Source organism: Schistocerca nitens, chromosome 12 (assembly GCF_023898315.1).
Source record: "Schistocerca nitens isolate TAMUIC-IGC-003100 chromosome 12, iqSchNite1.1, whole genome shotgun sequence".
Taxonomy (NCBI): Eukaryota; Metazoa; Arthropoda; class Insecta; order Orthoptera; family Acrididae; genus Schistocerca; species Schistocerca nitens.
The window spans coordinates 14,506,766-14,522,938 of record NC_064625.1 but is presented as its reverse complement, the minus strand read 5'-3'; the positions used below and the strand labels follow the sequence as shown (position 1 = coordinate 14,522,938).

General features: G+C 42.9%; 1 protein-coding gene across 2 annotated transcripts in view; it reads left to right on the top strand.

The window, feature by feature from the left end:
- LOC126215027 (nascent polypeptide-associated complex subunit alpha, muscle-specific form-like) overlaps positions 1-15,465 on the top strand; it is a 241,824-nt gene extending 226,359 nt beyond the window's left edge. The window contains exons 11-13 of one of the 2 annotated variants that reach the window (XR_007542076.1): positions 4,472-4,657; positions 9,541-14,619; positions 14,660-15,465. Coding sequence is in view for 1 of the 2 variants with exons in the window: in XM_049941653.1 (XP_049797610.1) it covers positions 4,472-4,657; positions 9,541-9,770 (416 nt within the window). In the remaining variant the exon portion in view is untranslated. Of the gene's footprint in view, positions 1-4,471; positions 4,658-9,540 lie in introns of both variants that reach the window. The other variant, XM_049941653.1, reaches the window with a different exon arrangement.
- Positions 15,466-16,173: the final 708 nt, after the last annotated feature.

The window sequence follows — 16,173 nt, the reverse complement described above, 5'->3', positions numbered from 1 at the left end:
AGAATTTTGCACAGAGCATGACTTAATCATAGCTAACACTTGGTTGAAGAATAATAAAAGAAGGTTGTATACCTGGAAGAATCCTGGAGATACTAAAAGGTATCAGATAGATTATATAATGGTAAGACAGAGATTTAGGAACCAGGTTTTAAATTGTAAGACATTTCCAGGGGCAGATGTGGACTCTGACCACAATCTATTGGTTATGAACTGCAGATTGAAACTGAAGAAATTGCAAAAAGGTGGAAATTTAAGGAGATGGGGCCTGGATAAACTGAAAGAACCAGAGGTTGTAGAGAGTTTCAGGGAGAGCATAAGGGAACAATTGACAGGAATGGGGGAAAGAAATACAGTAGAAGAAGAATGGGTAGCTCTGAGGGATGAAGTAGTGAAGGCAGCAGAGGATCAAGTAGGTAAAAAGACGAGGGCTAATAGAAATCCTTGGGTAACAGAAGAAATATTGAATTTAATTGATGAAAGGAGAAAATATAAAAATGCAGTAAATGAAGCAGGCAAAAAGGAATACAAACTTCTCAAAAATGAGATTGACAGGAAGTGCATAATGGCTAAGCACGGATGGCTAGAGGACAAATGTAAGGACGTAGAGGCTTGTCTCACTAGGGGTAAGATAGATACTGCCTACAGGAAAATTAAAGAGACCTTTGGAGAGAAGAGAACCACTTGTATGAATATCAAGAGCTCAGATGGCAACCCGGTTCTAAGCAAAGAAGGGAAGGCAGAAAGGTGGAAGGACTATATAGAGGGTTTATACAAGGGCGATGTACTTGAGGACAATATTATGGAAAGGGAAGAGGATGTAGATGAAGATGAAATGGGAGATAAGATACTGCGTGAAGAGTTTGACAGAGCACTGAAAGACCTGAGTCGAAACAAGGCCCCGGGAGTAGACAACATTCCATTAGAACTACTGATGGCCTTGGGAGAACCAGTCATGACAAAACTCTACCACCTGGTGAGCAAGATGTATGAGACAGGCGAAATACCCACAGACTTCAAGAAGAATATAATAATTCCAATCCCAAAGAAAGCAGGTGTTGACAGATGTGAAAATTACCGAACTATCAGTTTAATAAGTCACAGCTGCAAAATACTAACGCGAATTCTTTACAGACGAATGGAAAAACTGGTAGAAGCGGACCTCGGGGAAGATCAGTTTGGATTCCGTAGAAATGTTGGAACACGTGAGGCAATACTAACCTTACGACTTATCTTAGAAGAAAGATTAAGAAAAGGCAAACCTACGTTTCTAGCATTTGTAGACTTAGAGAAAGCTTTTGACAATGTTAACTGGAATATTCTCTTTCAAATTCTGAAGGTGGCAGGGGTAAAATACAGGGAGCGAAAGGCTATTTACAATTTGTACAGAAACCAGATGGCAGTTATAAGAGTCGAGGGGCATGAAAGGGAAGCAGTGGTTGGGAAAGGAGTGAGACAGGGTTGTAGCCTCTCCCCGATGTTATTCAATCTGTATATTGAGCAAGCAGTAAAGGAAACAAAAGAAAAATTTGGAGTAGGTATTAAAATCCATGGAAAAGAAGTAAAAACTTTGAGGTTCGCCGATGACATTGTAATTCTGTCAGAGACAGCAAAGGACTTGGAAGAGCAGTTGAACGGAATGGACAGTGTCTTGAAAGGAGGATATAAGATGAACATCAACAAAAGCAAAACGAGGATAATGGAATGTAGTCAAATTAAATCGGGTGATGCTGAGGGATTTAAATTAGGAAATGAGACACTTAAAGTAGTAAAGGAGTTTTGCTATTTAGGGAGTAAAATAACTGATGATGGTCGAAGTAGAGAGGATATAAAATGTAGACTGGCAATGGCAAGGAAATCATTTCTGAAGAAGAGAAATTTGTTAACGTCGAGTATAGATTTAAATGTCAGGAAGTCATTTCTGAAAGTATTTGTATGGAGTGTAGCCATGTATGAAAGTGAAACATGGACGATAACTAGTTTGGACAAGAAGAGAATAGAAGCTTTCGAAATGTGGTGCTACAGAAGAATGCTGAAGGTAAGGTGGGTAGATCACGTAACTAATGAGGAGGTATTGAATAGGATTGGGGAGAAGAGAAGTTTGTGGCACAACTTGACTAGAAGAAGGGATCGGTTGGTAGAACATGTTTTGAGGCATCGAGGGATCACAAATTTAGCATTGGAGGGCAGCGTGGAGGGTAAAAATCGTAGAGGGAGACCAAGAGATCAATACACTAAGCAGATTCAGAAGGATGTAGGTTGCATTAGGTACTGGGAGATGAAGAAGCTTGTACAGGATAGAGTAGCATGGAGAGCTGCATCAAACCAGTCTCAGGACTGAAGACCGCAACAACATACACAGTCTGTAGAGGTGCCATCTACATTTAACTTAACATTGTCATTTTTCCTCTTCAAACTGAAATTCATGGCATTAGTTTTCCTTATGTTCAGTGTCACTTTATTGCTTATTGACCAATCATATGCTTCCTTGAGAGTTTCATTTTCATTCTCTGCAAGGAGTTGTCTTGTTTTCTCAGTGACTATAATATTACTGCCATCAGCGAAGAGTGACGCTACTAGGGAAGTCGTCATTGATGTATGTCAGGAATAGTATTGGTCCTAATATGCTACCTTGCGGGCCCCTATATTAATGTATTTTGGTTCTGATAAGTGTTTTACTAAATGCTTAGATGTATTTGAAGTATGTGTTATCTCTGCTCTTTGTACCCTGTCACGTATGATCGAAACCAGTCATTAGCTACCCCTCTTATTCCTAATGCTTCTAGTTTATTTAATAGAATCTTGTGGTCTGCTGTATCAAACGCCTTAGAAAGATCCAAAAATGTGCCTGTGACGCACTCTTCTTTATCAAGAGTATCAAGTACAAGTTTTGTTAATTCTACTACGGCTGACCCCGTATTTTTGCCACTTCGGAAACCAAACTGCGATTCACTTGAAAGATTGTATTTATTCAGGTAATTCATTAATATGTCTTTCGTAATTGCTTCTATTTTTTTTGAGAATGGTGACAGCAGGGCCGGTAATTTTCTACGTCTTCTGCATTTCCGTTCTTAAGCAAAGGTACAACTCTTGCCTTTTTTAACTGCTCTAGAAATGTCCCTGATGTGAAGGATTCATTTATTATATTTGTAAGCGGCACTGTGTAATCCCTATGCATTGTTTCAGTTCACTCATTGGTACTTCATCTAAGCCTACTGACCTTTTGTGTTTTAGTTTTTGAACAGTTTTATTGACTTCATTCTCTGCGGTTGGAAGTAACATCATTGTATTTAGTGCAACATTATTTACAGGTGTTATATTTGTTTGGGGGAATTTTTGCTGTAACAAAAGTTCCGGATATCTATGAGTGGACCTTAATATCGGATGTGTCCACCGTTCGCCTTTATGAATGTATTAGATATAGTCAAATTTCGTATTTACATTTTATGTATAGCGCCACCGGTAGTGTAGCAGATTGATTGTTCACTGCAAGTCATGGTTCACGGGTTCAAGTCTCGTGGAAGTCATTTATTTTCCTCGTTCAATTTGGAATGCCTACATCTCGTAATTGTAAAATTCATCATTATTTTTAATTAATAATGCACGTCTTCTTCTTTCTAATTACATACTACACGCGAAATTCCTGTTTTCATTTCAAAGATAAATTCTTAACTAGCGACATTTTCTGAATGACTGTTAATAAAGGTTCCTTAAATTTAGAAAAAAATAACAATTTCATTTTTAAGGCAAAAATGCAAAACCAAATACTCTTTATTTGAACTATGTCCAGTGTTTTATAGCACAGATGTAGATGAGTGTCGTAGAAACACAGAAAACAATCATCTTCACAGCATCACGCACTGCATACAAATGCTGCATTTTTACTTTTGCCGCTGTACCATTATAATGTGAACCCAACGGAACTGACCTGGAGCCAAGCTAAGCGATTTGTCCCGAGAAATAACAGGTCTTTTAGCATTTTGTGCTCTCCGTCTCGTCACCTAAGAAGAGCGCGTCAGTGCTGGAGTTCTCCTGAATATTATTTCATTCTTTTTAAAAATTAAGTGACATTCGAAGCTGTACTGTTTCTTTGCCCGTCTCTTTTTAGTTCTGAACTGCAACTGCTCACATCATTGTAGGCTAATTGGACCGCTGGTTGGCCAGTGCTGTCCAAGTTTAATGTGCCGGTAATGCCGTTGTCCCGCGTCATCGTACAGTCTACGTGCGTTTAACTCAGCATAAAGCGTATCCTTATGATAGTACATGACTGTACTGGTCACAGTTTGATTTCCGCTCCACTCGAAACGAAATCGAATGAGATTCAAGCAAACGCGGAAGAATACATGGCGTAATGTTTACACCAGGTTTATTATTGTGATGAACAATTCCTTCTCTGGTTTTGGCGCTCAGGAAGAATGGGCTGGCATCCCTCTGCAGAAATCCAGGAAGATGATAGTCCGTCGTGTGTCCACAGTGGCGGCGCCGGTCTTCCTGAGCCCAGTCTTCGTGCAGCCTTCGGGAGCGGCGGGCGCGGAGGCGGCGGGGGTGGAGGCGCGCCCGGGGGCCGGCGGGGGCGGTATGGGCGGCCAGGGCCTCCTGCTGGCGGCGGTGCTCAGCCCCTCCCACGCCCTCTGCTCGCCCAGGACCTCCTCCTTCATCGGTAAGTCAAGCTGCCACACCCCACAGTCACCGAGAAGACCCGCGTCAGAACCGTGCTACAGTGGTTTCAGAAACGTGATACTGAACTCAAGTCGATATCTTGGCCACCAAATTGTAAAACTAAAACTCCGTCCGAACAGTCCGTGAAGGCTCAACGATACCGACCGGCCGCCGTTTTGTCCTCAGCCCACCGCCGCCACTGAAGGCAGATATGGCGTGGCATGTGGTCAGCACATCGCTCTGTCGACCGTATGTCGGTTTACGAAACCGAAACTGCTAGTTCTCAATCAAGCAGCTCCTCAGTTTGCCTCATAAGGGCCGAGTGCACCGCTCTTGCCAACAGTGATAGGCAGACCGAATGGTCACCCATCCAAGTGGGCCACCAAATACCGCTGATCTAAATCCGATGGTACTCGCGTGGGATGCTATCGGGTGCCAACTCCGTGTCCAGAAACCACCGGCTCGTGATTTTCGGGAACTGCTTGATCCTTGCCATATGCCTCCAGAGCGCACAGAGGGCTTGTGGAGTCCACGCCACGCCTAATCACTGCTCTTTCAAAAGCGGACCAACACGCTATTAACCTCCTATTTTACGGTGTTGTTTTGCAACGAACCGTAAATTAACGTACAATTTTAAGGAAACCACTCGTATGTTGCTGCCTGGCAATAAACACAGTTTGACTTCATCGAGCTAGCCTGTGTTTAGCGTCTTTATGTTGTCAGGAACACTTCAAAATCGATTATCGTTGCTGAAGGTCGGAATTACGTAAATACACGGGAAAACATCTGGAAGAGTGAATTATTTCTGGAACGTCCGTCACATCTAATTACATTTTTAAAGTATGTAAAATGATGCTTAATGATAGAACAGACTATTTCCATGTCTTTGCATCTGAACGATCAATAATAGCATAATATATTCACTTTGTTGCCATATGACAACAAACCTAAAATACTGAATAAATCAAATTAAATTAAACTATATTCATCCTGTTACATAGTATTTTGTGTGTCAGACTACCCTGAAATATTTTATTCACTGAAATTGGTCTCCTTAAAAAAAAAAATTGGTCATAATATTTTGCTCCTTCATTGTACGTTTCATGGACATTTTTAGCAGAGCATTTTCCACATTTTCTCCATCACCTCACCCGATGTATACGACGCTAGGATAATCAATCAAAGATTCTGCCGAAACTTTGCGTTACGACGAACGACTCTATAAGAATGGCGCCATAACTCGCCTTCGAGAAGACCCTAAAATGAATGATACTGTTGTAGAAAGTGATATTTGGCTAGCGGTTAGAGACGCGGATTGCGGACCTCAAGGCTGTAGATTCATGTTATGCTAAGTTCTAACATTCCTTTTTTTTCCATCCGCGATTCTGGGACTATCTTATTAACGTAACAGAAATATATTCTGCAATGTTCGATGTACCGGGTGATCAAAAAGTCAGTATAAATTTGAAAACTGAATAAATCACGGAATAATGTAGATAGAGGGGTACAAATTGATGCACATTCTTGGAATGACATGGGGTTTTATTAAAACCTAAAAAATACAAAAGTTCAAATTATATCCGACAGATGGCGCTTCATCTGATCAGAATAGTAATAATTAGCATAACAAAGTAAGACAAAGCAAAGATGATGTTCTTTACAGGAAATGCTCAATATGTCCACCATCATTCCTCAAGAAGGGCTGTAGTCGAGGAATAATGTTGTGAACAGCACTGTAAAGCATGTCCGGAGTTATGGTCCGGCATTGGCGTCGGATGTTGTCTTTCAGCATCCCTAGAGATGTCGGTCGATCACGATACACTTGCGACTTCAGGTAACCCCAAAGCCAATAATCGCACGGCCTGAGGTCTGGGAAACTGGGAGGCCAAGCATGACGAAAGTGGCGGCTGAGCACACCATCACCAAACGACGCGCGCAAGAGATCTGTCAGACATTTAGTGAACTTTGTTTTTTTTTTTGTTCTAATAAAACCCCATGTCATTCCAAGCATGTGTGTCAATTTTTACCTCTCTATCTACATTATTCCGTGGTTTATTAAGTTTTCAAACTTATACTGACTTTTTGATCACCCGGTAGTTTCCATACAAGAACGCTCTATCTCAGGAGTATGTTCGATTTTGTGGCTACAGTGTGATTAAAAAACGAAAAATTAAATTGCTGTGAGTGAAACAAGCAGGAATGACATTTGTTTCCTTGCTTGTCACAAACGCACTGAAGTGACAAAACGTCATACGATACCTCCTAATGTCGCGTCAGATACGCTTGTGGACTGCGTAGTGGAGCAACTGCATGTGGCGGGGACTCAACAAGTCGTTACAAGTCTCCTGCAGAAATATTGAGCCATGCTGCCTCTACAGCAGTCCACAACTGCAAAGGTTTCCCGGTGCAGAATTATTTGCACAAACTGGCCTCGAGATTATGTCCCATAAATGAAATTCACGTCGGACAATCTGGCTGGCCAAATGATCCACTCGAATTTTTATAATGTTCTTCAAACCAATCACGAACAATTATGGCCCAGTGAAATGGTGCATTGTCATCCATGAAAAGTCCGTCGTTGTTTGGGAACGTGAAATCCATGAATGGCTGTAAGTGGTTTCCAAGTAGGCGAACATAAACATCTCCAGTCAGTGTTCTGTTCAGTTGGACCAGAGGACCCAGTCCGCTGCATGTAAACACAGCCCACACCTTTACGGAGCCGCCACCAGTTTGCACAGTGCCTTGTTTACAACCTGGGTCCATGGCTTCGCTGGGTCTGCGTTTCACTCGAACCCTAACGTCAGCTCTTACCAACAGGTCCCGACTCGTGTGACCAGACCACGTTTTCCAGTCGTCTACGGTCCAACCGACGTGGTCACGAGCCCGGGAGAGTTGCTGCAGGCGATGCCGTGCTGCTAGCAGAGGCAGTCGCGTCGGTCGTCTGCTGCCACAGCCCATTAACTCCAAATTTCACCGTACTGTCCTAACAGATACGTTGTCCGCCGCTGGTAGCTGAGTGGTCAGCGCGACAGAATGTCACTCCTAAGGGACTGGGTGTTGTGTTGTCCTAATCATCATGATTTCATCCCCATCGACGCGCAAGTTTCCGAAGTGGCGTCAAATCGAAAGACTTGCACCCGGCGAACGGTCTACCTGACGGGAGGCCCTAGTCACACGACATTCACATTCAGAAGATGCGTTGGTCGTCCGTCCAACACTGACTTCTGCAGTTATTTCACGCAGTGTTGCTTGTGTGTAAGCACTGAGAACTCTACGTAAACGACGCTGCTCTCAGTCGCTAAGCGAAGGCCATTGGACACTGTGAAAGGTAATACCTGAAATTTCGTTTCTCGAGACACTCTTCGTACTGTGGATCTCGAAATATTGAGTTCCCTAACTCTATCCGAAGGAATATCCCATGTCCTGGATCCAACTACCATTCCGCTTTCGAAGTCTGTCATTTACCGTCGAGCGGCCATAATCACGTCGAAAACCTTTTCACATGAATCCGATGAGTACAAATGACAGCTTGAGACCTTAACTTTTCCCGGCGAATTGAATGTTCAAATAACTTACCGGTTTGCTGCCGGGTGACGTCGTCGAACACCGCCGATATTTCGACAGGAGCACATCCTGCCATTCTCAAGGCACAAATGCCTTTTTCATATATATATATATATATATATATATATATATATATATATATATATATATATCTTGCTTGTTCAACAAAACGGTGGCGTTTCCCTTGTCCGCAGGTAAAATAACAATATCAGGATCCATTCTAAGTGAACGTAAAGCAGCCGCTTCAGCTGCTGTAATGTTACACTTGGGTGGACGGGTCCCAGTCAACACACGACAAGCTTCCCTCCTAACCTCTTCCGCAGCCTCGGAAGGTAGTTTATAAACAGCCTGCTCGATAGAACTAATAAAATCAACGACTGGCAAACTCTTAGGCGTCGGTGCGAAGTTCAAACCTTTCCCCAGCACAGACAAAGCTGCGTCGTCAAACGTTTTCTCCGTGAGATTGATCACAGAACGTCGAGAATTAGAATTAGACACTGAGAAAAGGAAACGTTCAAACTTTGCCGAATGACGAGCAGTTACAGATTGAAATTCCCAGTCAGACTGCAAACAAGAGGCACCGTCCACCCAATCCCAAGAGAATTCAGAAACATTAGACGCCATCATTAAATGAAGCTGAAATAATTCCTTACAAACAAAATGTAATTTACGGCGAGTGTAGTGGATGCTTTCACGAACAAGAGCTAAACCAGCACGTTGGTTGATGCGATTGGCGGCAGGAGAATTAATATGATGCACTACCTTAGCAAACGTTGGAACCACACTATGGTTTCCACACTCCAATAAAAACGATAATGCACATTTCAACCTTACGCTACTGCTGCGAAGTTTATTCAACCTCCGCAGGCAACGATACATTTCTCCGTAGAGGTAAACAATGTGAGACCTTAACTTTTCCCGGCGAATTGAATGTTCAAATAACTTACGGGTTTGCTGCCGGGTGACGTCGTCGAACACCGCCGATATTTCGACAGGAGCACACCCTGCCATTCTCAAGGCATTCTCAAGACGACGTTCTTCAATGCACTACCCTTTTGTACCTCGTGTACGCGGTACTACAGCCATCTGTCTATGTGCATAACGCTATCACATGAGTTTTGTCACCTCAGTGTATTTGGTTGTTTATTTCCGAATATGTCGAAATTTCCGACGGTCCATTCACACGAGGGAGCAGGTCGTGTCACTCGCAGGTTACTGGCCTACTGCTATCGACTTCTGTGGTCGCATCAAGTCACACGTCATTCTGACGTCAGCTGGCGGCAAGCCACGAGCTAACCGCAGCGGTGCGTCGTGTTGCAGATCCGATGCAGGCGGCGACGTACGACGTGCCGCCGCCCCCACAGTCGGCGGCCGGCACGCTGCGCCGCGACGCCGCCCTCAGCCTGGGCGTGGGCGGGCTGCAGCTGCACCACATGTGCACGACGCCGCCCCCGGCGCCGCTGCCGCTGCCGCCCCACCACCACGAGCTGCAGCACGTCTACGAGGAGCTGCCCGCGTGCTGGCAGAGGCCACCTCCCGCCTGCCACTAGCCGGTCTTCAGCCTGTGGGATCAGGGACACGGCTGGCCCTGTTACAACTGGCCGGTACCACGGTCCATTCAAGTGTAATGGATTACCTTCTGGTGCGCAATATCCTGGTGACAAACTGAACCACCACAGGGCCCCAACCCGAGACCACTGTCATTTTCACTGTACGTGATCAATAGTTCCAGAAGCGTCCATGTCTTAGCAACAACCTGGGCTGCTACAGGTAACTGTGGCCCACCTGAACTACTAGATGGCACTATCTCTGAACCCTGTCTTCTTGTGTTGATGTAACAACTAAATAAAAAGTGACAGTTGGCCTAATTGCAATCTCAGGTACCACAGGGCTCTATGTGTGGACCAATTTTCTTTTCGTCTCTTATATGCATGTTTTCTTTAAAGGTCACTGCCGTCTAAACTGTCTTCTGATTACCAGAACCACCACAGGGCTCCAACTCCAAACCCCTGCATTTCCAGTCTAGATAATCGAGGTAGAGTACAATGCTTTACCGAGTGCCAAGAGTTCCTCGAACTGCGCTGTGAGACCCATTGGAGCACCACAACCACCACAGGACACTATGTCTAGACCGCTGTTCTCTTCAGTCTGTATAACTCACCTAAAGGCGGGTAGGCTGGCTACGACTTGAGATACCATCAAGTCTCTGTAGGTCCACTTTTTCAGAGATGGTTGTGGCACTCGGCTGTTCAATAAAGGGTGTCAGTTCAAACACCGTTCAGTCATCTGGTTTCCAAACTTATTTTATTTGGCTACCAGTTTCGTCAATTTCCTACGCCATCTTCAGGCCCCTGACCGACTTGCAGGAAGATTCCACCTATGTTCTGATCAAAACGGGGCAGCAGATTTCGCTTGCTATGGCGATACCTTCAACCATCATCTGCGACTGCCGACAGATGATGGTTGAAATGATCGCTATAGCAAGCATAAATCTACTAATACCAGTATTCCTCGCCCCTGTTTTGATCAGATCCGGGATGGAATCTTCCTACATGTTTTTCAGGGGCCTGAAGATGGCATTGTAAATCTCTGAAACTGGCAGCCAAATAAAATGTTTGAAAACTAGACGACTGAAAAGTGTTTAATTTGACATCCTGAGCTACCATCGGTCCCCAAGTTCTACCCATTTTTATTCTCAGCTCCTAAGACCATAGTCGAAATGCCAGGTGACCTAATGGCGGACTGAACTACCACAGAGTCACAACTCAAGACCACTGTCATTTTCAGTCCACGTGATCAGTGGATTCAGAAGTGGCAGGTGTCCTAGCGACAACCTAGGCTGCTACAGAGGAGCTGTGGCCCACCTGGACTGCTACACGGCATTATCTCTAAACTGTTATCTTCTCTTAGCATAACAGCTACAGATAAAGCGGTAGGTGGCCTAGCTGCAATCTAAATTCCCATGGAGCTCTATATCTGGACCATTGTCTCAACTCTGATCTCGTATGAACGCAGTCCATTTAAGGGTCGTTGCTGTCTAAAATCTCTTTTGACAAGAAGAACCACCACAGGGCTCCATCTCCAGACCACTGCATTTCCAGCCTAGATAATGGAGCTATGTGGCAATGGTTTACAAAGTGCCAAGTGTCCTTTCAACAACCAGAAGTGCCATAGCACACACCAACGCAGCTGAACTACTACAGGATGCTATTTATAGACCGCTGCCATCTTCAATCGGTGTAACTAACCTGAAGTCAAATGTCAGGTAGCCTGGCTATAACCCAAGATGCCATGGAGCTCTGTGATACATTTTTATTCTCAACTCTGATAAGCAAGTCGATTTAAAGATCGTTATCTTCCGAGATGCTGGAGACAAATTGAACTACCACAGAAATCCATCTCAAGGCCATTGCTGTTTCAAGCAAGTCCATGACCAACGGTTTCGGAAATTCCGGTTGTCCTGGCTGCGACCTGACTACTGTAGGGACCTGTACCACACCTCAGTTACTGGCAGAGTCTGCCTTCAAAACCTTCTCATCTTCTGTCTGCGTATCAACTAAAAATGTGGCCTGGCTACAACCTCAGTTACCACGAACACCAGTTTATTTTCAACTCTATGACCATAGTCAGTATAAGTGTCTTTTAACTACTGTAAGTGCTACTAGGCTCCAACTCAAGACTATGGCACTTTTCAATCCAGATAACAGAGTTAGGGATTAATTGTTTCATTAGTGTCAGATGTCCTGACAACAACCAGGATTTCTGAAGGGCAGTACCATGCCCGTCAGCTGCTACAGGGCATTATGTCTCGACCACGTGTTTAGTTTATCTACATGAAGTAAATATAACTTGTCAGGTAATCTGGCTCCAGCCTCAGCTACTATGGGGCTCTATACACGAACCACTTACATTTTCAGTCTAAATGAGCATAATTTAACATTCATTAACTTCTTAAAAACCAGGTACCATGGTAACGAACTGAACTATCACAGAACTCTGTTTCTAGGGACTGTTATTACTTCCGAAAACGCCATGTGTCGCGACTGCTGGAGTACAGACCTCCTCAGATATGACAAGCACTATCTTCTGTCTGTGTAAGCTAACAAAGGGCCTGGTAGCCCGGTTTAAAAGCTGGTTCTTTGAATACGTACAGATGCATGATCGAATTTGAATCATAGTTTTTGGAGTGCCACGTATCCTGGTAATAAATAGTGCTACGATGGAGGTCGTCCATTGCTCGTTTCTGTCTAGGTAATCGAGTTAAGGACGAATGATGAAAGCTCTCTCAATAGCGCCAGGCGTGAGGGGGTCTCAATTGTTGCAGGGTTCTATGGCTGTAATTTTCATATTTTCGGTCAAAATAAAGAAGTTAGGGCAAAATACTTTCGGCTGTGTCAGATTTTTTGGCCAGAGCTTGAATTAACACTGGGCTCTATGGCCGGACCCTTGATATTTATAGTTTCTATAGTCGGATTAATGAAAAAGTACTTCTGTTAGTACTGCAGGACATTTCGGAAGGAGCGTACGAATCCCGAATACAGTCTGCGAAGCGAGAGTGAAGTCTGGACTGGAAGTCTGCTTTATTAGACCAGCAGATTGATTTTTAATCATCGACCTCACGACTGTTGTGGTACTGTCCTCCATCTTCTGCTGTCCCAGTCACCACCGCGTAACTACTGTGCCCAACATTCTCTAAACTCCGTTCTACATATTCTAGACCTATCTGCTCCCTGCTATTTTCAGCAGCTAATACTCCATCCTGAGTGCCACAGCAAACGTCCCAGTATCCTGTTCCTTCTCCTCCCAAGCCTATAACACAAACTTCGTTCCTCGACATTTTTTCTTAGTACTTCTCAATTTGTATTGTTCTCGGATGGGCCAGCTAAGGACCACGTGCCAATTTACATTACTTATTCGTTGTTCGTTTCTTTTCTTCTAGTACTGTTTCATCCGTAGAATATGTTTTTCCCTCACACTTTCTGGCCGCTTCAGAGCAGTTTCTTTCACTCTTCTACCATTCACTCCCTCCGTACTCAATACTTGTTCCCTACAGACTTCTCTCTCAGTTGTTTCTTTAGCTTTTATGTTATTTTTTAAATCGTTTATTTTATTTCGTGTATCCAGTTGACTGACTTTTTATCCGAGAAATATTCGACGATCTTTTTGGTTGTTGTACTGTCTTAAATTCGATATAAATGGCCAGAAAATGACAATCTTTCCCATTACTTCCGGTATTTTTCCTACGTTTCGATAAATTTCATCATCGATACGTAATTTCCAACCTTGCACGCGTCTTCGTGGGCCTAATATTTCAATAATAGATCATTTTTCTAGTATTTTTCTAATTTATCTAAAATATAGTTTAGTGTTAGAAATTCGCCTGTATATACACATTCTAGCTTGACTGTTGTACTTTAACGCCTTATTTTTGCATTTTTAGGGAGGCGTTTTTTATTGTAAAGGCATATAGTTATACGATATGCCCCTCCCATTTTGTGTGTCCTTTCTTCCATAGCGGCTTTTTCGGAACCACTTTCTTGAATTATTACAACACATTTTAATTTTTCTGACCTTCTCTATTTGTCTAATGTCTGTTTTGAGAAATTTCGTCGTATTTTTAATGTTTGTTTAAAAAATTTGCTGTTTTTTCCTGCAGAAATTCTTGAGCCAGTCTTATTGCCTACTTCTTCTAAAGAATTATTTTGTATTATAGCACATGTCACGTTTTTAGAAAGTATAGCAAAGCCATCTGCAAATGCGAGATAGTTTGTAGCAATATTTCTGTTTCCTCTTCCCAGCCTTAGTGGTCAAATATTACATTCATTCAGTTGCGCATTCAAAATTCTCAGTTTTTCTCTGGAACACAATTAAAAAGAGCTAGGGATAGGCCATCGCCTTGGCGTACACCTGTGTTTATGTGGATAGGCTGAGACAGTTTTCTCTTAAATTTCACTTTAGGTACCGTATCTGTGCTTTGTTTGCCCACTTTTAATGTTCTCCGATAGCAAAACATTACAGATGCTTCGAGTGTCTTTTTCTCGGTACTTATACAGTGTTCCATGTACAATGCTCTGCTGCTGACGAACTCTTTCAGGAACTCCATCCTCATTTCCACAATATCTGCTACCAGCAAAGTTCTGTAGATGAAGAAAGCTCTCTACGTCTGTGCCAGTATATTCCTGACGCCTTCCTCACTTGTATCATGCTTTGCAATCTTGCTTCCTACACAGGAGAATCCTGTCACTGATGAATTCCCAATTTTGAGAGGAAGCAAGTCGCTACTGCACTTTTTGCTGCTTTTCATCCCCTTCAATTTTGCTTGGGCGATAAGTGCTGTCCCTTTCCTTCGACAGTTCTTCTATGCCTTGTTCACGTAAGGCCATGACTACGGTAATGTAGGTCTGAGAAAACTTGCTGAATTCATAAAAAAAAACCTTAGCTAGAGTAATATGAACTTGAGACAGCGGATTTGGCTGACTGTACTTCCATTTTTAGTTGGCAGTCTTCTGAGTTTAGCTCGTCAGTGATTTACAGTGATGATGCAGAAAATGGGTAATGTTTGGTTGCAGAGCTTATTACCGTAAAACATACCGCTGGTGGATCAAAACTGCTGGACATTAAGAGCGTTGCGTACACAAGAGCTACGCCGAAGACTTTCAAATGAGGATGCAGCTAAGTCGCCAGAACGTGTCGTGACAAACAAACGACAGGTTTCTGCATGTTTTTCTTGTTCTAACAGCTAACATTCAGTCACGGACACAGGTTTCACAAATATGGTGATGTGTAAATCCTGTAGAATCTGCCATATTTCTAACTTGCGCTAAGGTTCCATCTGCAGTTGGTGACTGTCTAACTCGAAAGGTTAAATGTTCCACGTTACAAGTCTTCCCAAAACATGTTTGCGACCCTGCGAAAAGAAGACTGATACAAACATTCCTGTGCGTGAAGTCAGGCCAGAAATGACGAGAAGTCTTCAGTGCATGAAAGTCGAAAGTGAAAAATAGCCAGCTTATAGCGCATTCGATATATTAACAGAAACGAGGTTCCAGAACTCTATAAATATTTACACCACTTATACTCGACGTAATATTCAGAATACTCATTTGATTTATTTTTCAAATGCAATTACAGCTGTACAAATAGAAGAGCTTTACATAAAATGACAGAACTGTGTACTGTACCTTGTTTGTAAATATGTGTAACAAATTTTGAAATAACAATAAAAGAACTTTGTAGGTTCACCTATTTTTGTCCTTATTAATATTTCGTCCAGTATGTGTATATTTTCCCTCCTTTCATCATTACTTGATGACTTGCCACCCGTGCTTTGTAATATAGTACTGTACGTTATTTCGGGCATTGTTCTCTATTTTATATTTGGACAATGAAGTACGTGAAAATAATTTATTTCTCAAAGTTTGATTTTTTTTTAGGATCGATAATAGGTAAACCATTAAAAGACCACAAAAGGTGCTCGTTAATTTTGTGTGTAAGGGTCGGCTGACAAACTGAAGCCGAGCGGGATTAGCCGAGCGGTCTATGGCGCTGCAGTCATGGACTGTGCGGCTGGTCCCGGCGGAGGTTCGAGTCCTCCTTCGGGCATGGGTGTGTTTGTCCTTAGGATAATTTAGGTTAAGTAGTGTGTAAGCTTAGGGACTCATGACTTTAGCAGTCAAGTCCCATAAACTTTCACACACATTTGAACATTTTTGACAAACTGAAACAGGTCAGTATTGTCGATGCCAAAGTTTCAATCGAGAAACAATGAGAACCCGTCAATTTCATATTCTTTGCAACTGGTAAGAACCTCATTTATGTAATAATTAATGATGGACATAGGCAACGTTTAAACTGAATATACCCTGATCACCTACAAAACGTAATCTTAATCATGAAACGGACGAAACAGACAGCGATTATACACTGAAGCGCCAAAGAAACTGGTAGAGGAAC